This window comes from Primulina eburnea, chromosome 12, assembly GCF_022965805.1.
Source record: "Primulina eburnea isolate SZY01 chromosome 12, ASM2296580v1, whole genome shotgun sequence".
In the NCBI taxonomy this organism is placed as follows: Eukaryota; Viridiplantae; Streptophyta; class Magnoliopsida; order Lamiales; family Gesneriaceae; genus Primulina; species Primulina eburnea.
The window spans coordinates 35,906,201-35,933,208 of NC_133112.1; the positions used below are offsets into that span (position 1 = coordinate 35,906,201).

At 31.7% G+C, this 27,008-nt stretch overlaps 3 protein-coding genes across 3 annotated transcripts; all 3 read left to right on the top strand.

The window, feature by feature from the left end:
• Positions 1-2,882: 2,882 nt before the first annotated feature.
• LOC140808333 (7-deoxyloganetic acid glucosyl transferase-like) lies at positions 2,883-4,676 on the top strand. Its single transcript, XM_073165428.1, has 2 exons — positions 2,883-3,485; positions 3,701-4,676. Exons 1-2 carry the CDS (start codon positions 2,966-2,968, stop codon positions 4,624-4,626), a joined length of 1,446 nt encoding a protein of 481 aa, XP_073021529.1. The 5' UTR covers positions 2,883-2,965; the 3' UTR covers positions 4,627-4,676.
• A 2,802-nt stretch (positions 4,677-7,478) lies between these two features.
• On the top strand, positions 7,479-9,499 carry LOC140808087 (7-deoxyloganetic acid glucosyl transferase-like). The gene is made up of 2 exons (XM_073165106.1): positions 7,479-8,118; positions 8,361-9,499. Exons 1-2 carry the CDS (start codon positions 7,599-7,601, stop codon positions 9,284-9,286), a joined length of 1,446 nt encoding a protein of 481 aa, XP_073021207.1. The 5' UTR covers positions 7,479-7,598; the 3' UTR covers positions 9,287-9,499.
• A 13,991-nt stretch (positions 9,500-23,490) lies between these two features.
• Positions 23,491-25,844, top strand: LOC140807505 (7-deoxyloganetic acid glucosyl transferase-like). The gene is made up of 2 exons (XM_073164364.1): positions 23,491-24,197; positions 24,798-25,844. The coding sequence occupies exons 1-2, from the start codon at positions 23,675-23,677 to the stop codon at positions 25,721-25,723; spliced, it is 1,449 nt and encodes a 482-aa protein (XP_073020465.1). The 5' UTR covers positions 23,491-23,674; the 3' UTR covers positions 25,724-25,844.
• The last annotated feature ends 1,164 nt before the right edge of the window (positions 25,845-27,008 follow it).

Genomic DNA, 27,008 nt, shown 5'->3' on the forward strand with positions numbered 1-27,008 from the left:
GAATTTGTAGTGGAAGATGGGGTATGGAGAATCCAATGACCACAAGTCTATTCTCAAGATACATTCCAACTAGGATATTATATGATCAATATAAAGCATAATATTTTTTTGTTTATATTAATTCAGGAGCCGAAATTTGTACATCGGAAATATGAGTTTTTCCTAAAGAATTGAAAAAAAAAGACCTCAAATAGTTGGACGAGATTTCTCAAAACATATCTTAATTCCATGAAAAAAAAATAAAAAAGCAGAAATCCTAATCAGAGATTCACGACAAACAATGTGGTATAAGGTAAAAATCGCCGATTTATTTTCATGACATGAGAGATAATATTTTGTTAGGAAACAATTTCCTACAAATGTTAAAAAAACTACACGCAATAAAATAAGACAAGAAGATTAGTATTCACAACACAATGTAATCATCAAATCATGGTCCTATGACTAAAAGAAGCATTTTTTTTTAAAAAAAATGTCGATCCAATTTCACAGCAAGTGTTGTGATGAAGAAAAATTTTTACGCCCGAAAATGAAAGATTCCAAGAAAAAAATGTTCCAAATAAGAACATAGCAAAACCTCCGGCTAGAGAAGATAAACATCCTTGATAAGAAATATATGCCAGTTATTATCAAGGAACACTTGGATCTTGGTCTAATCAAAGCAGAGATATCATCATACATAGGCACATGTTTCCTAGTAAGAAATCATGGTGAAATAAAATTGAATAAACTCATGTTAGTAATTAATCATAAAAAATTAATAAAATTCTAGAATTTCATGGGTATTTTATACTTAACAGGGATTATTTAATAAGTTTCCTGGAGTTATATGCACTACCAAAATGGATCCATGAAGTTGTCCATGAAAAACGAGTGAACAATAACTATTTGTCCAGATTATATATTATAGATGAGATATTATAGAGCTATATTTCAGTGCAATACCAGAACCAGCTAGAAAAACTCACACGAGGCTTTCTATTTCATCAAGCTCAAGAGACCATACATAAATGTCCAGAAATTCATCAAGGATCCTCCTGTAATTGAAATACCCCTTATTGCTTCATTTATTGAAGATGCATCTCCATCAGATAAGCATGTGAATATGGGTATGTCTCACAGATATGGACAAAATCAAGTTTCCATTCAAGTTATATCAGAATTCAGGTAATGAGTCTTTTCTATTAAATACTATGACATGAAAAAATATAAGATTTGTAGAAGAAATATTTGAAAAAAAATAACTCTTCTGTGGAACAACAAGTGTAGGAACGATCACTTACCGCTTTACCAAAAGCTATAGCTGATGGTAATGGTGCAACTCAAATATTTTAAACCGCACAATAGTTCAAGCACCACGGTTCGATCGCTCTACCAAGCAGAGACAATTATTGCACCCAACAATCTCCCTCCCAATAATTGCACTCCTTGCAATCAATGAGAATCGAGCTCGTGACATTGGCTCTGATATCAATTGTAGGATCGAGCGCTTGCCGCTTTACCAAAAGCTATAGCTGGTGATAATGGTGCAACTCAAATATTTTAAACCGCACAATAGCTCAAACATCACGGTTCGATCGCTCTCCCGAGCAGAGAAAATTATTGCACTCAACAACAAACTATCCAGAAGTAAATAGCTTGCTGAAAATTCTGCAACACGACCCATATTAGGAGATGGATAGAAAAAATCTGCCCGAAATGTCCAAACCAAAAAGAGCCAGAATTCGTAAAGGGGTTTCGTCCATTATCTGACCGAAAACAATTTGGTGAAAACCCTTTGCAGAGTCATGATCAAGAGGTGAGGGACTACGCAAGATGCATCTGTTTTGAGGACCACAAAAAAGAAGAAGATTCCGAGACAAAAATTAATGACACGTGATTCTACGTACCATTCCATTAGTGAAAGATATGACCACTCATCCCATATCAAAAGTGTCAAATAAGGTTGTGTTAAGTGTTGTTTAAGGAATCTACGACATGAATCTTCAATTGCGACAACATGGTTAAATTATGGGAAATGGTTTGTAAAACCCGATAGAAACACCCGGCAGCATTCTGGTCTAATTGTATAAATTTTAATTTACTTTATGGAAACATGATGAGCTAGAAAAAAAACTATTTGTAAAAAAAATTAAATCACAATAAATAGAGTAAAATGAGAATTTAAACTAAATGAGAAAAAAACATATGAAACAAAAGTGACTATTTTAACTCAAAGATGACTAAATTAGAAATTGAATAATTGAGATCCAAATGGAGTATTCCCCTCAACTGTCACATAAAATAATTAAAGTGGAATATACTTGATTAAAAAAAAGTGGAGTGTTGTACATATACATATGGTGCATATTCTTGACTTCATTAGAACAAAATAATTTGTGAATATGTTCGAATATTTTGAGTCGAATTAAAAATCAAGTCTTCATGTGAATCAAATTCGAGCAAAAATATTAAAGTTTTCGAGTTTCGAATCAAACTCGAACTTAAATATACCTAATTCGAGCATTAAAATATTTTTCATATTCGATTTGATTTGGTTCTTTTACATTCTAGTTTCAACATATAATTTTCGTGCAACCAAAATTTCAGTAACTTTTTAAAGTTTTTTTTTTTAAGAATTAGAATCCATAAACCGATAGTATCGTTGTCAATTTCGATTGTTACATGAAATAATTAAAGAGAAATATACTTGATAAAAAAAGTGGAGTATTATTGGTATATGGTGTCGCTTCCGTGACTTGTTTTTTCATGTTAGAAGTCTGTTTCACCATTAGTATATTGAGATTTGAGAATCCATTTTCCTGAATAAACTAAGGAATCAGATCACCATTTTGATTTAAAAAAGTATACGTATGTCCCTCGCGCGTTGAATATTCCAAGGAATCGAACTTTAAACGTCGATTGCTATCCAGTGCTACAAATTCAAGAATCATAAACTGTTCTATTGAATATTGGTGCTGCGAAAATGTGCTCCAAAGAAGCAAAACTCCCACCCCATGTTCTCATTTTCCCTTTACCAGCTCAAGGGCACATGAATTCCATGCTCAATCTAGCCCAACTCCTCTGTTTATCCGACTTCCATGTCACGTTCATCGTGTCTGAATTCAACCACAGTCGTCTCCTGAAGCACAGCGGCACTGGTTCGACCTTCGCAAGATATCCGGGTTTCCAGTTTCAGACGATTCCAGATGGTCTCCCGGATGACCACCCCCGTGCTGGTTACAAACTAATGGATATCATTGCATCCTTGATAAACAAGGTGGCACCAATTTTCAACAAAATGCTGATCGAGAAAGATTTGTTTGCTTCTGCGAACAGAAGACCTGTAACGTGCATAGTAGCAGACGGGGTGCTGAGTTTTGCTGCCGATTTCACGGAAGAGCGAGGGATTCCTTTGATCTATTTTCGAACTGTTAGTGCTTGTGCTTTCTGGACATACTTCTGCATCAGCCAAGTCACAGAAGCTAATGAAATGCCCTTACAAGGTCCAATCTTTTATTTCTATCTTCTATTAGGAATGCTTAATAATGTTTTTATGAATATTGATGCAGTACCAAATGATGTTTGTGTCGCGCCAACTTTCACGTATAGTTAGATTCGATTCGATCCTAGTTAATAACCTTCACCGCTACGGGTGATGCCACATAATATATATGTATAAATAACAAAATTAGTTGATATTTTCTGATTGGCATTGCAGAAAATGGGTTGGAAGAATTTGCGAAAACCATCCCCGGAATGGAGGGTCTACTAAGACGACGTGATATACCAAGATTTTGTGCTGCGGACGATGCAAGTGATCCAATCCTTTGGGACGTAATCACCTTGACAAGGCAAACTGTGCGAGCAAAAGCATTCATTTTGAACACATTTGATGATCTAGAGCAACCTGTATTATCAAATATTCTAAAGCACATGCCGAGATTGTACACCATTGGGCCAGGCAATGCGCACTTCAAGTCGAGGCTCGGGGAGAACAAGGCCGATGCCTCAACTCCTTCAGCCAGCTTGTGGGCCGAAGATTTGAATTGCATAGACTGGTTGAATGCACAAAAACCAAAATCAGTAATTTATGTCAGCTTCGGGAGCATAACGACGGTGACAAGAGAGCAACTACTCGAGTTTTGGCACGGATTGGTAAACAGCGAGCAGAGATTTTTATGGGTAATGAGGCCGGATTCTATACTGGGAAAAGACGGGGATCGAATCCCAGCCGAATTGGAGAAGGGTACTAAAGAGAACGGTTACATGGTGGAATGGGCGCCGCAGGAGGAGGTGCTGAACCACTCCGCGGTTGGTGGGTTTTTGACGCACGGTGGCTGGAACTCGATTCTGGAGAGTATCGTCGCGGGCGTGCCTATGATATGCTGGTCGTATTTCGCCGATCAAATGGTTAATAGCCGGTTCGTGAGCGAAGTTTGGAAGATCGGGTTGGACATAAAGGATAGATGTGACAGAGTTGTGATTGAGAATGCTGTGAGAGAATTAATGGAAGTGAGGAAAGATCAGTTCTTGGATAGGGCCGATCATTTTGCGAAAAAGGCGAAAATGACATCAAGTGAAGGTGGATCATCATCCCGTAATTTAAATGATTTGATAGAATTTATTGAATCTTTCTGTGTTTGAGTTGAGAATACCTTGCATGTCATTTGGATTCAGTAAGGCTGTGTTTTTAATTGGTGGTGTTGAACATGAGTTGTTTCTTTTTATTAATTTTCTATTTGAAATTTATATGACTAGGTTTTTGTTAGACGGTCTCATGAATTTTTTTTCTGTGAAACATGTCAACCTTATCAATATTCACAACCTGGTGAGACGGTCGCACAATTCACGACTTTTAGTAAAATAAAAAATATTTTCGTTGTGAAAATAACAAGACATTTATTTTGGTGATTATTTAGAATATTTTTGTCAAGTTAGATTGTGTTATATATGTTTTTAACATTATATATTTCTTGATACTTTAGTTCATATTGCACATTTTTTTTATAATAACTGTATTATGAAAATATTAATTGTATTTTAGCTGCTGAGAGGCAAATTTTTAAATTAGATTCTGACCTAAAAATTCTAAAATACGACTCTAGCTGTCTCCTGAAGCACACCAGCACTCGTTTGACCTTCGCAAGATACTTGGGGATAGGGATGGTATATCATACTGTGTCGTATCGAAAAATGCATACCGATATTACCAAAAAATTCAGGATACCGAAATTTTCGGTATGTAATTAACATACCAAAAATATAAAATCATGATGAGAATCTTAATTGTGTTTTTATTTTTATACCCGTGATATTTCTAATTTTCCGAAATTGTCGGCTCTTGATCTTCCATCCTTTGGTTTTCCCTATTTTTATTATTAATTATAATTATTAATATTAATTGTTTATTTTTTGTCATTGTTTATAGCTCAATATGTGTATCAAATTTATGAGTTTTTATGGAGAAAATAAATTAGACTTGAAAATTTAATCTTTGTTATCATATTTCAATTAATAGATTGTCAAATATAGAGATCGTTTAATGATTTCGAATTCGAATAATATATGTTTCACGTGCAATGCACGTTTTGCTTACTAGTATTAATAAAAAAATAAATAAATCGGGACTTTATAGGTATGAGATTGCTTAGTTTATGTTCGTCTTTAATAGTGGAATAGACAACGATTCACTTCTTGGTTGTAGTGTGTTGGATCAAACTATTTTTGTAAGAGCATGTTTAATGGTGTGAGAAGGTTGGTGTGATGAGGTTGGTACCTTCATTGTATACTGATGTCAGCGATGATAATTTCATTTCATAATTCAAGAGAATGAAATGACGTTACAGATAAGATGTTGAAATATAAATTTTTTTCCTATAGATATATAGATATTTGAACATAAAATAAAAATACATCTAATTAAAATTTAAATATTACAGGAAATTAAGAAAACGAAAATAAAAATTACAAATAATTAAGGCGAATTACCTACAACTAAATAAATTGCTGCCCAATTCTTTTATAAAAAATACTCACATTGCACATTGACAAAAATTTGTATGAGACGGTCTCACGGGTCGTATCTGTGAGACGGATCTCTTATTTGGATCACCCATGCAAAAGTATTACTTTTTATGCTAAAAGTATTACTTTTTATTGTGAATATGGGTATGGTTGACCCATCTCACAGATTATGATCCGTGATACGGTTTCACATAAGACCTACTCACATTAATCATGTTTATATTGTTAATACTTTTAGGGAAATTGATTATTCTAGTTCATTTCAAAGTCATAATTTTAAAAATGATCTTCTTTATTACACATTTTGCATTATGTCTTATATAATTAAAAAAAAAATACTAAAATACCATTTTTCTATGAATACACATGTTCTACTTTTGTGATTCATTTGTTTAAGTATCTATTATTTCTCTTTAAGAGCTAATTTAGCATTTGTCTTGTTTTATTTAATTAAAGAGAAATTGATTATTCTAGACAATATATTCTAATGATTTGACATAAAAAAAATTGGTAACAGAATGGGTTTGTCATAGCCCATATACCTACACACAATAATATCAATATAAAATCAATTTTTTGCGTAAAAATAGTGGGAAAAAAAGGAAATTCATACTTGTTTAAAGAAATAGGATTGACGTGCTTCATGACCACCTCTTTACACATGGAATTGATAAGATAATAAAATACAGAGTTTGAGATGAAGAAGTTGATGGTGAACGGGGTTTAAAGGATAAGGGATATTTTGTAATTTGATATGATACAAAGATTATTTTGGTAAATTAATTTAACTTGAGACTACAATTGATTATAGTAATCGTCTAGAATCTATTTAAGAAAATCTTTCATATCTTTATCTATGATCTAATTTTCTAACTCTCTCCTGCTTCATTTCTTTCATTGCTTGCTTCATTTCTTTCATTTCCAGCTTCCTAGCTCTATTTCATTCTTCTTTGCCATTTTTCATCAACTTTGCATAATGCTCTCTTGCTATAGCAATCTTCGTATCCTCAATTTCAGAAAATTTTGTCTTATCTTCTCGCAATTTTGCATACAAATCCATCATAGGTGAATTTTTTTTAGCTAGATCCTTTCACGCTCGCTTTGAAGGGCATTCTTCCCATTGGTCTAATAGTTTTGGATACATCTTGCACGTCAATTCCTTCATCGCCAGTGGGCGTGTAGAAAAGAGTGGAAGATGATTCGTCATCAATATTCTTCAGTTTCTTGGTTTCATTTTCTGCATCTCCTTGGAATTTTTCGAACGACCATATCTCCATTTTGATTGAATTGAGACCATCATAGCTCCCTGGATTATTTTCGATTGTTACATTGAATAATTACAGTGGAATATACTAGATAAAAAATGTGTAGTATTATTATTGGTATTCGGTGTCGCCACATCAATATTATTTTCGAATTTCCTTTTTCTTTAATAAAATAAGGATTCAGATCACCATTTTGATTTAAAAAATTTATATGCAAGTCCCCAGACAAGGACACCGATGCTTTAAATCTTAGATAAGATTTATTTCAACTGGCCAGTGCTACAAAGTCAAGAATCATCAGTTCTGTTGAATCTCGGTGCTGCGAAAATGTGCTCCAAAGAAGCAAAACTCCCACCCCATGTTCTCATTTTCCCTTTACCAGCTCAAGGACACATGAATTCCATGCTCAATCTAGCCCAACTCCTCTGTTTATCCGATTTCCATGTCACATTCATCGTGTCTGAATTCAACCACAGTCGTCTCCTGAAGCACAGCGGCACTGGTTCGACCTTCGCCAGATATCCGGGTATCCAGTTTCAGACGATTCCAGATGGTCTCCCGGATGACCACCCCCGTGCTGGTTACAAAATAATGGATATTATTCCATCCTTGATAAACAACGTGGCACCAATTTTCAAGAAAATGCTGATGGAGAAAGATTTGTTTGCTTCTGCGAACAGAAGGCCTGTAACGTGCATAGTAGCAGATGGGGTGCTGAGTTTTGCTGCTGATTTTGCGGAAGAGCGAGGGATTCCTTTGATCTATTTTCGAACTATTAGTGCTTGTGCTTTCTGGGTATACTTCTGCATCAGCCAAGTCACAGAAGCTAATAAAATCCCCTTACAAGGTCCGATCTTTTATTGCTAGTTTTGTATTTCATTAGGAATGCCCCCAAAAATTTTTAATGAAGTTTTAAGTATATTGTTGCACTGCTAAATAATGTTTGTATAACACCAATTAGTTTCGTGTGTAAAATTGCCTGGGCTTCCCCTCTGATGACTCACGAGGAGTGCACAAAATTTTGTACAAAATGGCTACAATAAAATTTTCTGTTACTGAATTCTTGATCTTTCTTGATGGACATTGCAGAAAATGGGTTGGAAGAATTTGCGAAAACCATCCCTGGAATGGAAGGTCTACTAAGAAGTTGTGATCTACCAAGATTTTATGGTGTGGACGATACAAGCGACCCAGGCCTTTGGGAAGTAATTGCTTTGACAGGGCAAACTGTGCGAGCAAAAGCATTCATTTTGAACACATTTGATGATCTAGAGCAACCTGTATTATCAAATATTCTAAAGCACATGCCGAGATTATACACCATCGGGCCAGGTAATGCGCACTTCAAGTCCAGGCTAGGGGAGAACAAGGCCGATGCCTCAACTCCTTCAGCCAGCTTGTGGGCCGAAGATTTGAATTGCATAGACTGGTTGAATGCACAAAAACCAAAATCAGTTATTTATGTCAGCTTCGGGAGCATAACGACGGTGACAAGAGAGCAACTACTCGAGTTTTGGCACGGATTGGTAAACAGCGGGCAGAGATTTTTATGGGTGATGAGGCCGGATTCGATACTGGGAAAAGACAAGGATCGAATCCCAGCTGAATTGGAGAAGGGTACTAAAGAGAACGGCTACATGGTGGAATGGGCGCCGCAGGAGGAGGTGCTGAACCACTCCGCGGTTGGTGGGTTTTTGACGCACGGTGGCTGGAATTCGATTCTGGAGAGTATTGACGCGGGCGTGCCTATGATATGCTGGTCGTATTTCGCCGATCAAATGGTTAATAGTCGGTTCGTGAGCGAAGTGTGGAAGATCGGGTTGGACATAAAGGATAGATGTGACAGAGTTGTGATTGAGAATGCTGTGAGAGAATTGATGGAAGTGAGGAAAGATCAGTTCTTGGATAGGGCCGATCACTTGGCGAAAAAGGCAAAGATGACAATAAGTGAAGGGGGATCATCATACCGTAATTTAAATGATTTGATAGAGCATATTGAATCTTTCTGTGTGTGAGTTGTGGCTTGGGGAATGCCTTGCATGTCATTTGGATTCAATAAGGCTGTGTTTAATTGGTGCATTAGGGAATTATCTCTTCCAGTCTAATGTATACTTACAAATTTGTGTAATGATTATTCATCACACTTCCATCAATCAACTTAAGAAAAAAATAACAGCATTATTTGTATTCATCCAGAAAAGAAAATAAAAATATGTGCATATAATATATGATATGTGTCACGCCTCGAGTCCGAGTCTGAGCCCGCGTCTGCGAGACTGCACACTGGACCTCTATAGCAAGTATTCGTCCTCGCTTTTACGAAAAATGATTAACCCAAGTCGTTATATAAGTTCACAGTACGCCCATTATAAAATCATTTTAAATATTTAATTTTTAAAATATTGGACAAGAGTATCACAATATGGAGAATACAATCATTTAGATTGAACATAATGAGAAAATATTTGTATTCAATCGTAGAAGTCGAGATATACCAATTATAATATCTAAAAAAAGTATATCAGTAAAATTTTAAAGAAAAAAAATTTAAAATCATACATGAATTTTTCTAAAAATAAATGAATATAAATGATTAACATTCATTACAAAATATGCATACATAATTTTCTTCTATTAAGTTAATTAATTTTATTTCAAACCGCACCGCATACAATTGTTTGATAATAATTTGAAAGCAAAATGGCGTACATTTGGAGGAATTTATTTATTTTATTATTAATTATGCAATGACGTATAGGTTAATTTATATTTGATCTAAAATATAAAAACTAAACAAAACCTGCTTGCACCTTATCCATATTTCAACTACATATCATCATTTCCTCTTAAACACTCCAATTTCACAACAAAAATCAGGAGCAGATCACCTTTTGTGGGGCAAAAACGGCACACAGTGTTGTGCATGCAAAATGGTATCGTCTTACTGAAGATTCAGAGTAAGTCATTCAATCGATCTAAAGATGCAAAGTTATCCAACCGTTTTATCATCAGCAGCGTGTTAAAGACTCAATCGATCAAAAGTACAAATATGTAGCCAGGGCCGATCCTAACAATATTTGGGCCTGAGTTGAACTTTTAAAAAAAGACCTCTGAATCATAATGTGTGTTCATATTTTTTTAAGTTTCATAGCAATTTTTCAAATTAAATCAATACGTTAAAGACAATATAAAAAATTAAATGAATAAAAATATCAAACATGTCCAAAATGATCATTAAAAAACAACCCGCCTAACAGTTTTAGAGCTAAAAATACTAATCAAGTCTGTATAATCAAGTTGTTCAGTAATTTTTTCTCAATCGATAACATAGCCAATCCATTAATCTTTCTTGTGACATGGTTGATCGGAGAAAAGTTTTGATGATCTTTAACTTTGAGAAACTTCGCTCTGCACTTGCTACTGTGACCGGGACAGTCAACAAGATTTTATAAGCAATATGAGCATTTGGGAAACACCCATCCATTTTCTTCAAGTAATTCACTACATCAATGGCCGATTTTGCTTCTCTTGGTAATGAGCACCTCAAGAATGTCAACTCTGAAAATAGATCATCCCCATAATATCAGAACAACCCTTATGAGTCAAAGAATTTTCAAGATTCTTGCAAGACCTCAACAATGTTTCATCGTCTGCACTTTGTAACCTCTCTAGATTGAAGATGCATAAAAAGCTCAAGTCCCGAAGTATCATCAACATCTAAAAATTGCAGTTTAAATTCTTGAGGCCTTGTCTCATATTTTGTCTTTTTTTGTCGTTCTTTTGAAGAATTTTAGCAGTTTTCACTGTTTTAACTTGGTTTAGATTATATATTTACTTTTCGATTATTAGGATTTGGATTATTCCTTCTCTTCTTGCTTTCAGTGTTTTTATCGATACATTTAGGTATTTGGGGAGTAACACCTTGAAATTTATGTGTATGTAAATAATTTATAGAAGAAGAATGACGCGCAATAAAATTCAACTTGTAAAGAAATTCCATTTAAATCATAAAACTACAAACCTAAATCCAATATATCAATAGAAATCAAATTATTCAAGTAGCAAGATTCAGGGGGGAAAGCATTATAATACAAATTATTACCGTACATAACATTAATACACTTACAAAGGTGAGCAAGTGTAACCGATGTTGGAGTCGAAGATGGAGAAGACGAAAGATAGAAGAGTGGAGCGGTGAGAAGGAGAGCAATTTTACAGGGTTTTATTTGATATTTTATTGATTATTTATATTTTAATATTTATAAATTAAACAGGCTTTTATTCATTTTTTATATATATATATATATATTAATTTTTTTTTTAAATTTTAGGGCCCCAAAAAAATATGGGCCTGAGGCCTTGGCCTCTTATGACTCTGAATAGGATCGGCCCTGTATGTAGCATAAGGATTACTCTATTGTTCACATTATTGAAGTGCATTTATAAACGGTTGAATAAGATATCTTTATATATAAGTCATATATCTTACAAAGATCTCACATACTTTATCAGAAAAGTTTGTAGACTGATCATGAACGACAAACAAGATATCAGAAGATCAAATTATTCCTCTAAAATGACATAACACAGTGCTAGTTACCTTTTGTTGTCATGAACCGTTTCTTCTCACATTTGAAAAATGTCAAACTGCTCATTAATTAAAGTGTACGATAAATCAAGAAAGGATGGCGACAACAATACTATTGCATTAATGATCATTTATTGAGCTATAGTAGAACATTGAACGAGAAGATGCAAAAAGTATTATAAATAGATAAAGCCAAGAAGAACGGAAGCTCAAGATATCTAAAGCTTGTATTTTCTAAGAGATTTCTAAGCATTTTTCACTCTCATCAACTACTGCTCCACAACTCTCACTTCGAAGAAAATTTATCAGATCACCAAGGATCATGAAGGGCTCTAGTCAAAACTGCTCAACCATTTCTGTCTAGAACATTTGAAGAGTCGAACGATAGTTTGATTATGATGATTCATTATATTGTTACATCAGTGTTGTATTGGTTGTTTGAATGTGTGTCTCAACCTGTTGTAAGAATTCAACTAGGAGTTTTGACTTAGGTAGTTGATGAGTTTAAGGTTGAAACAGATTGTAATAAAGTATTATTAACCCAAAGTCTTCTAATAAAATTCTTTCTAAGTGGAAGAAATGATAAAGTAGGAGCTTGAGTCTCCTAGTATCCATAAATCATTGTGTTATTTCATTTACCATATTTACTTATTTTGTTGATTTATCATATCTGAGTACATAATCCTCATAAGAATCATCGATAGTTTTTCTCACTATTTGTGGTCTGATCATTTCTTAAGTGTTGAGAAAATTAGGTCTTGTATGACTAACCCTATGAAGATCGGTCGCATTACTTGATAGTGTTTTAGAGAAAAAATTAATTGTTTACTAACTCTCCCTCTAAATATATCCTTGATGTACGCATCTTCTACCTGATCGACTCATGAAAAAATATTGTTTTATAACAACATTATTATTTTTCACTCAAAATATAGACCGAGTTGACTCGTACTATGAATATGTAATAACGTCTCACAAGAGATTTACTCAAAATAATTTAAGTAAATGTTTTTCTATCTTGAGTAATTTTCCATAAATATGTTGACTAACAATTTAATTAGACTATTAATTTCTAATATTTTTTAAAGGATCATAAGACATTATTTTAAAATAATAGTGTTATTATATTTTTCTTCAAAATTATATTGTATCAAATTTTAATAAAATTTATTTCTTTTCAAATAATTTTTATTTATAAATTTATTTATTTAATTTAATGAAATACAAAAAGAATTGTAAATACTTGTATTGTTGGTAATTATTATGTGTGTCATTGTATATTTTAGTTTTCGAATAAATTTGTCAGTACTGAAATAGTAAATATTGTATTATTATCTTTTAATGTCAATTATTACTTTAAATATATTACATACTTTTGTTTAATATTTTTTCAAAATAAATATTTAAATAAATATATGAGAAACTTTTTAAAATGAATCAATTAATGATATTGGAAATTGAAACATTATTATATATAATAGCACGGAGTTTTTGGGATTTACTTACTATATATAGATATTTCATTTTTATCATTTATGTACGTTGTTTAACTATGTGCTAGAAATATCACCTAGCCACAAAAAGCCGCTTGAAACCGACCAAAATCGCATATGACATTGAACCTGAAAAATCTTAATTTTGAAAAATATTTCAAACCGAACAACACATAGTTCAAATTGCAAAAATACACACAGACACATACACACACACACACACACACACATATATATATATATATATATATATATATATATATGCATCAAAATTATGTATGTATGTGTGTCTACACACACACACGAAAGAAATAATGCATGTGCGTTGTACGTGAGAAACATATGTTGAAGTAATTAGAATTTGAAATAAAATTATTTAATTCAACAAAAGATAATGATAATAGTATTGTAAATTTTGACAATTCGTGTTAATTAGCATATGTAACTAATTTGAAAAAAAAATAGATTTGGACACTAAAATTTTCTCATATATTTTTTATCATATTGTTTTTTTTTTTGTTATTTGTCATATTCTCTCAATAATGCATATATTTTATTATAATATTCAATTATTACAATATTTTTTCACAATCAATGATATGCAAATTTTTTATTTATAATATTTTTTTATTATTATTCTCTTTCATGTAAATTGGCAACAATTTCTACCGGATGTTTTTACTTTCCTAGTCACCTTTAATTTATTAAACACTTATACTTGACAACATATAAACTACACATTATTATTAGGGGTGAGCAAAATTTCGGTTAAACCGAATAAACCGACCGAACCGAGTAAATTTGAAATTTCGGTTCGATTATTTCGGAAATTCGGTTTTCAAATTTAAAAAAAAATTGGTTATATCGGTTAATTCGGTTCAGTTACGGTTTTAAAAATTTTGAAATCGACTAACCGAATTAACCGATATAATAAATACTAATATTTAATAAATTTTTATTATTTATCAATTTTAATATATTTTTAATTTTTAATTTTAAAATCAGCCCTAATTCTAAAGAAAAAGTTGTGATGTATGTGATTTTATGTTTTTTTTTTTTTTTGCATTTGTGTATACTGTAGTGTTCAAAAAAATTACATATGTAATTAAAGTTAAATCACTTATTTTTTTAAAACTAATCGGTTAATTCGGTCACCAACCGAAGTAACTGTGGGGACCCGGACGCTAATCATATTTTTAATCATGATTGAGACTAATTAATCATTTATAGTAAACAGGGTCTAAATTTTTTTTAAAACGCGGAAGGTAATGGAATCAAACTCGTATACATATCAGTATAAAAGTATAAATCTGATAAAATATACAAACATACACACTCAGGTTCAACAACTACTATCAAGTGTTTAAAGCTTATCTCTAGTCTAAGTCCATAGTCTCCACTCTAACTCGATCTTTCTTCACCTCTGTGACCCTGTACCTGTCCCACCTGTTGTCATGCACACATACAAACAAGACAACAGCCGGATAACTCCGGTGAGATATAAATATCCCAGTATAAACAATGTATTAAATGCAATCATATAAAACATATATAAAAGCATAAACAACATCAAAACATGTATTTAATCTGACTACATGAATCAATGACTCGTGATCTAATCTTATCTTATCTCAATTCTAGGGATCCCAATCTAATTTAGACTTTGGTATTCTGTATCGAGTGTCTGAGATAGACGTCGATCTACATCTAAGGCTCTTCGATACACCGTAAGTCTCGAGTCTTATCGGTTCTGAGAAAGACTCGGCGGTTCTGCCCTAGCTAGGCTGATCTGCCCTAGACTCGGACTCTGACTCTGTTCTAAGTCAATACATTAACATATAAATCTGATAATCTGCAAATATCAATGCAATAAAGTAAAGTATGTGATTTAGGGAAACTCAAGTCAAACCTAACTCGAGTTGTGCAATCCCGAATCAACATTTATTTATACCTTTCTTACTGTCGCTCTGATACAATCGAAGTCTTGATTCAAAGTCTGTCATTGTTCAATCTGGCAATGCCAATATCAATATTCTGTATCAATATTCTAATCAAATCACAACGTCTCTTTTTTATTAATTCTGACAGTACAATAGTACAATCTTGCTATACTGATAATACTATATCAGTCTATACCAATTCCAATAATTTACAATCAACCCCTGTACAAATCTGATATCAATTCTAGTCAATTTCATTCTGAAATTCGTAACAATTCCATATTCAGTCCGTTTCTTAATCTGACCTCGATTCTACGCTATCTAACATGTCAAGAATAACATATATGACGTGTATTCAGTTCTAACAACATCATAATTTCAAAACATGTCCAAACGTAGTAAAACTTACGTCTCGTAGTAGCCTGCGTTGATAGGAACACAATACCGAAGTCGGAATTAAAATCTAACGGACGGATTTCTCACAAAAGGCGTAAGGATTTTCACTCTTTTTCCGAAACCCTTTTCTCGGTTATATTATGAGGATTCTGAAGAATTTCGTTTGTATATATGTATATATATATATATATATGTTGCATGATTTCAAAACGTGGCCTCTTCCTTCGCAAAACACGTCGCACCGCGGGTGCGGTAGCTTCAAGACCGCGGGTGCGCTCATGCTTCGACGGTCTTATCTATTTGCTGAAATTGCACGACCGCGGGTGCGGTACATGTCGAGACCGCGGGTGCGGTATTGCTTTGGCAGCAAATTCAAAATTCAGAATAAATGGCCGCGCATTATCTTAAATCGTGTCTCCGTTGGCCCTTTCGTAATCACGTTAAATTATAAGTCAATAATCTTTGATTAACAGTGATTAATTCTCGGGCATTACAGTAACCGATTTTAATTTTGTTCGATTTTCATCGGTTATAAAAATTAATTCGGTATGTTGGGTGCAATAATTGTCCCTGCTTGGTAGAGCGATCGAACCGTGGTGCTTGAGCCGTTTTGCGGTTTAAAAGATTTGAGTTGCACCATTACCATTAACTATGGCTTTTGGTAAAGCGATAAGCACTCGGTCTTACATTTGGTATCAGAGACAAGGTCACATGTTCGATTTTCATTGGTCGCAAGGAGTGCAATTATTGGAAGGGAGATTGTTGGGTGCAATAATTGTTCCTGCTTGGTAGAGCGGTCGAACCGTGGTGCTTGAACTGTTGTGCGGTTTAAAATATTTGAGTTGCACTATTACCACTAGCTATAGCTTTTGGTAAAATGGTAAGCACTTGGCCCTGAACGTTTGGTTTGGTTATTGCTAAATGTTTCGGTTTGATCCGGTTATGACTAATTCGGTTCGATCGGTAACAGATCCGACCGATTGCTCACCCCTAATTATTATAACAATCTATCATCACATAAAAAGTACTGATGGATTGATTTAAAAAGTGATTGAATGTCGACATTTATTTGCAATTTATATAATAATAATAATATTTTTGACAATAAATCAATTTTTTACGAACTCTTATAACACTTATTTTAATAACTCATAAGTATAATTAGCACAATCAAATTACTAATGTCATATTGGTATTACCTCCAGAAAAATAATATATTTAATTTTCTAATTGTTTAAATATCTTAACGTGAACATTTGTGCACCCTTATCTTGAGAAAAATTCATTGCATTTATAAAATATGTATAACATTATAGTATATATTTAATTTGGAAACTGAATTCATTGCATGACAAATACTTCTTCCATTTCTATTTTTTTGTGTAACCCAAAAGAGTTCATATTTTTTCTCTTTTATCTTCTCGAACTCACTGTAAAAAATTTTAAAAAAATATTTATATCTAGAAAAATATTTTTATTTATTGCCTTTCTTGTCTATATATTTTGTTATATGTGAACGTATATTCTACTTTATTGTCTTAATTGTCATATATCTTTACTATATAATTTGTGTACATTGAAGATGAATAAGTTCATTTTGTAGTTTTTTTATTACCTGGACTTGGTTGATATATTAATATATGATATACATAGATATAAGAATTTTCAAATTAAATTTATTCACAATGATCCTTCATAACAAAGGCCAACTCAAAATAATAGAAATTAGGAATCATAATTATTTTAAATATGATATAAAAATAATATGTGGAAACTTTTGTTGACATTTTAGTTGCAAAATACAATGATAAATGCATGTAGGTGTACTATTTCATTGTGACAATTATAACTTTATTTAAATATCTTATTTCTCACTCAAGAATCAAAATCTGTTTATTTCTTATTTTGATGATCGACAAATCCAATATTTCATTTAAATGTTTTTGTTAATAATATTTACATGCGTTTTATTGTATATTTATCCAATTTGAAATTGATAAATTATAATTCAATATATAATAATATTTGAAAACCGTTGAATGCTTCTAACTTAAAATATCGAGTAACATGTAAGGGATCGATTAAAACTAACAGTGTGTTTGGCAACCATGATTTGGGAGGATTTCATTGGCTTTGAATTTCAAAATCCTATTTTTACGGTTTGTCAAGATGTTAAAAAAAAAAGATTCGGATTTGCTTAGGATTTCATGCGATTTCAACAAGTATATCCAAATCCCATCAAATTTGATAAGATTTGATGGGATTTGGATTTTAAAAACATAAAATTACTTTTTTATCCAACACACCATTCTACACCAAAAGTTTCTAAATGGTTAGACTTTTTTTTCATTATAAATTTTTTTTAGAAGTTGAAATATTTCGTTTAAATTTTATAAGTTTCTTGTGTTATTTACTGATTAATGTAATAAAAATTATAGTAATTACCAAAGCCTCTTTTTACGTTTAATAATTAATTTCATGTTAAAGTTTGAAGTTGTTTGATGATTTTTTTAATTATTATTTTATGTGCACTATGATTAATAAAGAATAATTAATTTTTGAATTTACAAATACAAATAATAGAGAAGAATTATTAATTTCTAAACTTTTTTTAGTTATTTATGTTAATATGATTTCTAAGGGTAATTTAGTAAAATTTAAAAATCCAAATTCGAATCCTTTTTTCTCCAAACAAGAAAATGGATTTGTAAATACCATTTTTAAATTTTAAACAAAACACCAAATGGAATTTCAAATACTTGAATTTCCAAATCCAATTCCAAATCCCACAAAATCCTCTCAAATCTTGGTCGCCAAACACACTGTAAAAGTTGATTCAACCTGTTTCTTTTAGCTTTACAATCGAATAAAATAGGATCAAACGTTTGTCGCTTTACCAAAGATATAACTGATGGTAACTATGCAAGTCAAATATTTAAATTATACAAAAGCTCAAACGCCTACCCATCATGGACAATTATTGTACCAAACAATCTATCTCCTAATAATTGCACCAACTGCAATCAATGAAAATCAAAATCGCAATCTTGGCTCTGATACATTTGTAGGCTCAAGCGTTTACCTTTTTTTTTTATCAAGACCTATAGATTATGGTAACAGTGCAAATCAAATATTTTAAATAGCACAAAAACACAAGCACAACATTTCAATTAATCTACATAACATGATCAATTATTGTACCCAACAAATAAGTTTATGCAAATAACCTTTTACTATATCATATGAATTTATAAGACATTTGAGTAGAATATATACTTGATATTCAACGTAAGTAGTAGAGAAAAAAAATTATTTTTCATTTATTTTAAAATTATATTTTAAAATAAAAGAAAAATCAGAAAATATATATATCTGACATTATTTTTTTTTATAATAAATAAATTGTTATTTTTAGTTTATCATCATAGTCTTTACCTCAATAAACACATTTTCGAATTTAGGATGCTAAATTTAATATTGACATTAGATAATTATATTATTAATTCTAACATTATTTTTTTATTCTTCTCAATACATTACTTTTTCTATCTTCAAATATATTAGTCTATTTATTATTGTATACAAAATATAATAATTATTTGGTTAATTGATCACATGTAAGATTAGATGTTTAGAAAAAATTCTAATATATCTTTAAAGAACCAATAGATGATGAAATTAAATTTGAAATCAAGAGAAAAATTAAGAAAATGTAGAACATTACAGTGCATAAACTTTCGCTTTGTACAATAACAAAACATAAGGTGAGACCAAGTGAGATATATGAGTCACATTCAACTTAGCTCATTATAATATTTTTATAATATCCTTCGTTTTTTACTTCACTAACTTTGCAGTGTGACTCATTCAAGCATTAACCTTTATTTTTTTAGTACATATTGGCCTCCACTCTCACCGACTTCAATATTAGAAGTCGGTATTAGTAGTTTATAGATAAGAGACAATTATTTAGTTTTTATTTATTGTCTTTTGATTAATTGTGTAATTTTTTATGTTCTACCAAATTTATGTTTAGAATTTTTATTGAATTTTTATAATCGTGATTAGAAGTGTTGCACGTATACAATATAAAATTAATATATTTTAAAATTTTAATATTGAAGTGTCAAATAAATGAATTAAATCATTATTTAAGAATTTTTATAAAAACAATATACATCATAATTCAGATTTAAAGATTAAAATAAAAATAAAGAATTGCAATGAATATCTTATAAAATAAATGGTGTTAGCCCAAAAAAGATTAAATATGATTATTGTAAAAGAGTTTTTCTTAACTAATTAGAAAATTTTCAGAAAATGCGCTGAATTAATTAGAATGTTTTTAATACAGTATGTCGGTAAATGAGTTTCCATATGAGTTAGTGATTGAGTCCTTACGAACATTTAAAAAAATGTGTCTTTAATTATAGTAACGGTGTCTTATAATTTAAATATTAAATGAAACAAATTATCAAGATAAAAAATTAATTAGGAAATTCAAGAATATGTGATTACTCAATTAGTTTAATTGACACACTCTTTAGTTTGCTGATTTAGTATGTTAAATCCACAATCACTAAGTTTGACAAGAATTTTTATAGAATAAAATACAATTATAATAAATTACTTGATTCTATATGTAATAAAAATTTGTATATTTCATATATGTTTGATTTATTTCATTCATAAGATTGAAAATTTATATATTATGATATAAGATTTGTTATACATCTTAACATCGATAAATTCACAAAAAATATATATTAATTTCCGTGTTGGGTGCAATAATTGTCCTTGCTTTGTAAAGCGATCGAACCGTTGTGCTTGAGCTGTTATGCGGTTTAAAAGATTTGAGTTACACCATTACAACTAGCTATAGCTTTTGGCAAAACGGCAAGCGCTCGGTCTTACACTTGGTATCAGAGCCAATGTCACGGGTTCGATTCTCATTGATTGCAAGGAGTGCAATTATTGGGCGGGAGATTGTTGGGTGCAATAATTGTCCCTGCTTGGTAGAGCGACCGAACCGTGGTGCTTGAGGTGCTGTGCGGTTTAAAAGATTTGAGTTGCACCATTACTACTAGCTATAGCTTTTGGTAAAGCGCTACATTCCGCTACCATATAATTCTGGTTTCTCCCAAACTTTTGTGTATTTGTTTGTTTGAATTTATTATTCCTCATTTTACCAAGACTCATAATATGTAAAACATGAAAGTGAATATTAATTTAAAGAGATGATAATATTTATATATCGTAATAAACATATTTACCCCTCACGATACCAATTAAACTAACTTAAAAATAATATGTTGACGAACATATTGTCAGGAATCCAAAAATACAACTCAAATGTCAACTTTGACACTCAATTTTGAGTGATTGCCAAAATGTCTAAACAACCCACAATTTTTGGACAAAATAGTAATATCACAATTTTGAAATCAAACTGATATTTCCCATTTTATTTCAAGAATTCATGATTGAAAATCGATAATATTAGATATACAGATATTTAAAATAAATTATGAATGAGGAGAAAGAAAAGACATATTTAATGAAAAATATCATTGGATAAAAATAAAATATTATAATGTGGGTAGACATAAAAAATTAAATTTAATAATCAAACATATTTAAAATATGAATGAGGAGAAAGAAAAGACATATTTAAAGTAAGAAATTAAAGTAAAGCAAACAATTAATAAGGAGATAAAGAGAAATTCAAAAGAAAAGACATATTTAAAGTAAGCAAATAATGTAAAGCAAACAATTAATAAGAGATAAAGGGAATTCACATATCAGAAATCCAAAAATACAACTCAAATTTTAACTTTGACACTCAATTTTGAGTGACTGCCAAAATGTCTCAACAACCCACAATTTTTGGACAAGATAGTAATATCACAATTTTGAAATCAAAACGATATTTCTCATTTTAAATCAAGAATTCATGATTTAAAATCGATATATTAGATATACAGATATTTAAAATAAAATTTGAATGAGGAGAAAGAAAAGATATATTTAATGAAAAAATATCATTGGATAAAAATAAAATATTATAATGTAGGTAGACATAAAAAATAAATGCTAATAATCAAACATATTTAAAATATGAATGAGGAAAAAGAAAAGACATATTTAAAGTAAGAAATTAATGTAAAACAAGCAATTAATAAGGAGATAAAGTGAAATTCGAAAGAAAAAGACATATTTAAATAAGCAATTAATAAGGAGATAAAGAGAAATTCACATATCAGGAAGCCAAAAATACAACTCAAATGTCAAATTTGACACTCAATTTTGAGTGACTGGCAAATTTCTCAACAACCCAGAATTTTTGGACAAGATAGTAATATCACAATTTTGAAATCAAAATGATATTTCTCATTTTATATCAAGAATTCATGATTTAAAATCGATAATATTAGATATACATATATTTAAATAAAATATGAATGAGGAGAAAGAATAGACATATTTAATGAAAAAATATCATTCGACAAAAATATAGTATTATAATGTGGGTAGACATAAAAAAAATTAAATACTAATAATCAAACATATTTAAAATATGAATGAGGAGAAAGAAAATAAATATTTAAAGTGAGAAATTAATGTAAAGCAAGCAATTAATAAGTAGATAAAGGGAAATTCGAAAGAAAAAGACATATTTAAATAAGCAATTAATAAAAAGTAAGCAATTAATAAGGAGATAAAGGGAAATTCACATATCATGAATCCAAAAATACAATTCAAATGTCAACTTTGACACTCAATTTTGAGTGATTGCCAAAATGTCTCAACAACCCACGATTTTTGGACAAGATAGTAATATCTATCACAATTTTGAAATCAAACTGATATTTCCCATTTTATATCAAGAATTCATGATTGAAAATCGATAATATTAGATATAAAGATATTTAAATAAAATATGAATAAGGAGAAAGAATAGACATATTTAATGAAAAAATATCATTGGATAAAAATAAAGTATTATAATGTGTGTAGACATAAAAAAATTAAATACTAATAATCAAACATATTTAAAATATGAATGAGGAGAAAGAAAAGATATATTAAAGTAAAAACAATTAATGTAAAGCAAGCAATTAATAAGGAGATAAAAGGGAAATTCGAAAGAAAAAACATATTTAAAGTAAGCAATTAATAAGGAGATAAAGGAAAATTCACATATCAGAAATCCAAAAATACAACTCAAATGTCAATTTTGACACTCAATTTTGAGTGACTGCCAAATGTCTCAACAACCCACAATTTTTGGACAATATAGTAATATCACAATTTTGAAATCAAACTGATATTTCTCATTTTATATTAAGAATTTATGATTGAAAATCGATAATATTATATATACAGATATTTAAAATAAAATATGAATGAGGAGAAGGAAAAGACATATTTAATAAAAAATATCATTGGATAAAAATAAAATATTATAATGTGGATAAACATAAAAAAAATTATATACTAATAATAAAACATTTTTAAAATATGAACGAGGAGAAAGAAAAGACATTTTTAAAGAGCAATTAATGTAAAACAATTAATGTAAACAATCAATTAATAAGGAGATAAAGAAAAATTCACATATAAAGTCATGTGTGTGTATATATATATCATATATGTATGTATATTTTTGCGTCAAACATTTGAGTCTGAGTATTTTTCATATACATACATACATCTATATTTGCATCAAAATTATCAAATTTAAGCATTAGTGGGTACGTAGCGAATACTCCAAAAACAGCCTACAATATTAACTTTAGTGATGCACGGAGGAAATCTGTTAGAATTAAACTATGTGCTCTGTATTCAGACAAAGCATTGCATCGTTGTTACCAAGCTGAAATGATAAGACCTTTGTTTTTGTTGTTATTATCAATCCACACCTACAAAATTCGTTCATCTTCTTAACCATTAAACCACGCCATTGTCGAATCTTGAAGCTGCAAAATGAGCTCCAAAGAAGCAGATCAACTGCCGCCCCATGTTCTCATTTTCCCTCTACCAGCTCAAGGACACATAAATTCCATGCTCAATCTCACCCAACTCCTCTGTTTATCCGATTTCCATGTTACATTCATCGTGTCTGAATTCGACAACCGCCGTCTCCTGAAGCACACCAGCACTCATTCGTGCCTCGCTAGATATCCGGGGTTCCAGTTTCTGACGATTCCAGATGGTCTCCCGGATGACCACCCGCGTGCTGGTGACAGAGTGACGGAAGTTTTTGCATCTGCCGTAAAATATATGGGGTCGTATTTCAAGAAAATTATGACCGAGAACGATCTTCTTGCTTCTCCTAACAGAAGACCTGTAACTTGCATAATAGCAGATGGGATATTCAGTTTTGCCGCTGATTTTGCGGAGCAAAGTGGGATTTCGCTGATCTATTTTCGTACTGTCAGTGCTTGTGCTTTCTGGGCTTATTTCTGCACGAATCTAGTTGTTGAAGCCAATGAAATGCCCTTCCAAGGTGCGATTTGTTGTTCAGAATTTTATACTTTGAGCCATGGTCGAGCACAAAATCTAGTTGGTATAAATTTTACATTAAAATAATATGTTTTTTAAACCAATACAACATTCCATCTCCCCGCAGTTAATTTTCAAATTTTACAACCAAAAAAAATATTCTCGAATATTTTTTTTTTTACATAGAGTAATATTAATTTTTATTTTATTTATTATTTTGTAATGGAATAATGTTTATATATCAATATTATATTAGTAATAATTTAAAATAAGATTATAGTTTTGAATATAACTTGTTTAATAAAAAAAATAGGGGTGTCAATTGGGGTGGTTGAGCCGAGTTGAGTGATATACTAATAAAAATTCCTCAACTCGAACCCAACCCGCAAACATCCAACCTGAACCGAACTCGAATCAAACCCATGAACTCATCACCCATATAACTTCGATGTGAATTTTTTAAAAAGAAAATTAAATAAAATTCCAAAACATAATATAACATGATCAATTGTCAAACTAATAATTTTTTAGATGACAATTCAAATATACAAAACATGGTATAATTTTGTTCGAGATTCTTGATCTTTCTTGATGGGTATTGCAGAAAAAGGGATGGATGGATTAGTGAAAAGCATACCTGCAATGGAAGGTTTTCTAAGATGTCGTGATCTACCGAGCTTTTGTCGTGGGGGCGGTACAAATGATCCTATCCTTACCAGCATAATCACCTTGACAAGGCAAAGTGTTCGAGCAAAAGCAGTCATTATGAACACATTCGATGATCTAGAGCAACCTGTACTATCAAATATTTTGAAGCACGTGCCAAGACTCTACACCATCGGGCCAGGCACCGCGCACTTGAAGTCGAGACTCGGGGAGAACAAGGTTGCTGCCTCGATTCCTTCAGCCAGCCTATGGGCTGAAGATCGAAATTGCATAGACTGGTTGAAAGAACAAGAACCAAAGTCAGTGATTTACGTCAGCTTCGGGAGCATAACAACCGTGACAAGAGAGCAACTACTCGAGTTCTGGCACGGGTTAGTGAACAGCCATAAGAAATTCTTATGGGTTATCAGGCCGGATTCTATAACAGGAGAAGGCGCGGATCGAATCCCAGCCGGATTGGAGAAGGGCACTAAAGAAAATGGTTACATGGTGGAATGGGCACCGCAAGAGGAGGTGCTGAACCACTCCGCGGTTGGTGGGTTTTTGACGCACGGTGGCTGGAACTCGATTCTGGAGAGTATCGCCGCCGGCGTGCCTATGATATGCTGGCCATATTTCGGTGATCAAACGGTTAATAGTCGGTTCGTTAGCGAGGTTTGGAAGATTGGATTGGACATAAAAGATAGTTGTGATAGAGTTGTGATTGAGAATGCTGTGAGAGAGCTAATGGAAGTGAGGAAGGATGAGTTCTTTGAAAGGGCCGATCACTTGGCGAAACTGGCGAAAAAGGCAGTCAGTGAAGGAGGATCGTCTTACTGCAATTTAAATGGTTTGATTGAATACATCGAATCCTTGATTATATGACTTTATTTTGTCTTAAAAACCATTTGATTCTGTAAAAAATTACAAATTAGTTTTTGTAATTTTATGATTTATGGATTTATAAAGTTCCGAAGTCATTATCTTTCATAATCAAATTTTAAATATTTTTATTAGTACCATTCACCATGGCATACACTTCTTCACGTTTGTTAATGATTAATCGTAGATTGATAAAAAAATTAGAGAAAATAATATCATAAATGGACATTTGACTCTATATTTGAAATAAATGAAAAAAAGAAATATATCTTTTAGGGTAAATTCTCGGTTTAGTCCCAAATCTTAAGTGTGTTTCTCGGTTTAGTCCCAAATAAAATTTCGACCCAATTTAATCTCAAATCTTCACGTTAATTTACCCCATTGGTATTCTCGTCAATTTGGGGCTGAAAGTAACGGAAAGACTATACGCTTCTGTCACGCCCCGAGACCGGGGTTAGTCGACATCGGCGTTGTTTATCAATCACACAATTAAAAACAACCAGCCTCGTAGCACAGTATAAACCGAAAACCAGTTTGTTTCATAATTTCTCAAAAAAACTCAACTGTCTTTACAACTGAAATAACTAATGCGGAAGCGTCTTACAATTATTAAATCATAAATTCGAAATAAAATCTATGACTAATCTTGTGAATCACCAGCCCCAAAATTGTTCGGACTCTTCATCCTCAACCTGTTCTTCGGACTTATCTGGGAAGGGTTGTAAGGGGGTGAGTATTTTGGGAATACTCAGCAAGTGGGGGATATTGAAAACAACATAAACATTTTTACAACATTTTCGAAATATACATATAAATACAACATGCTTTTCATAATCGTAACATCATAATCATATCATATTAACACTGCGACACTGCAATTTTTCACCTTTCATGGTTTACTGATATCAGTCCCTAAGTTTTAATCCTCTAAGGGAGCGAGGCCGTAAAACAGTTCTATCCCACTGTTAGGGGCCATATGTTGGAATTCCACCCATTTTCAGGGAATCCTCACAGTGTCAATCCAAAAACGTACCAACTTTCGTAAAAACGTATAGGCAAAACGACGGTACTCGACCGTATTTTTAAACCAAAAACCGAAAATTTAATATGCATAAAACCGAAATTTAAAACAGCCCACTTACCTTAAATTCTTACTTTACCGGCTGGACGGCGGCAGCGCTTCGCTGTACTCGAAAATCCTAAGGAGACTAGGGGTAAATTCTCGAAAATTTGGAGAAAAAGATGTGTGATTTTCAAATACAGGGCCCTCCTATTTATAAGGGTTGGC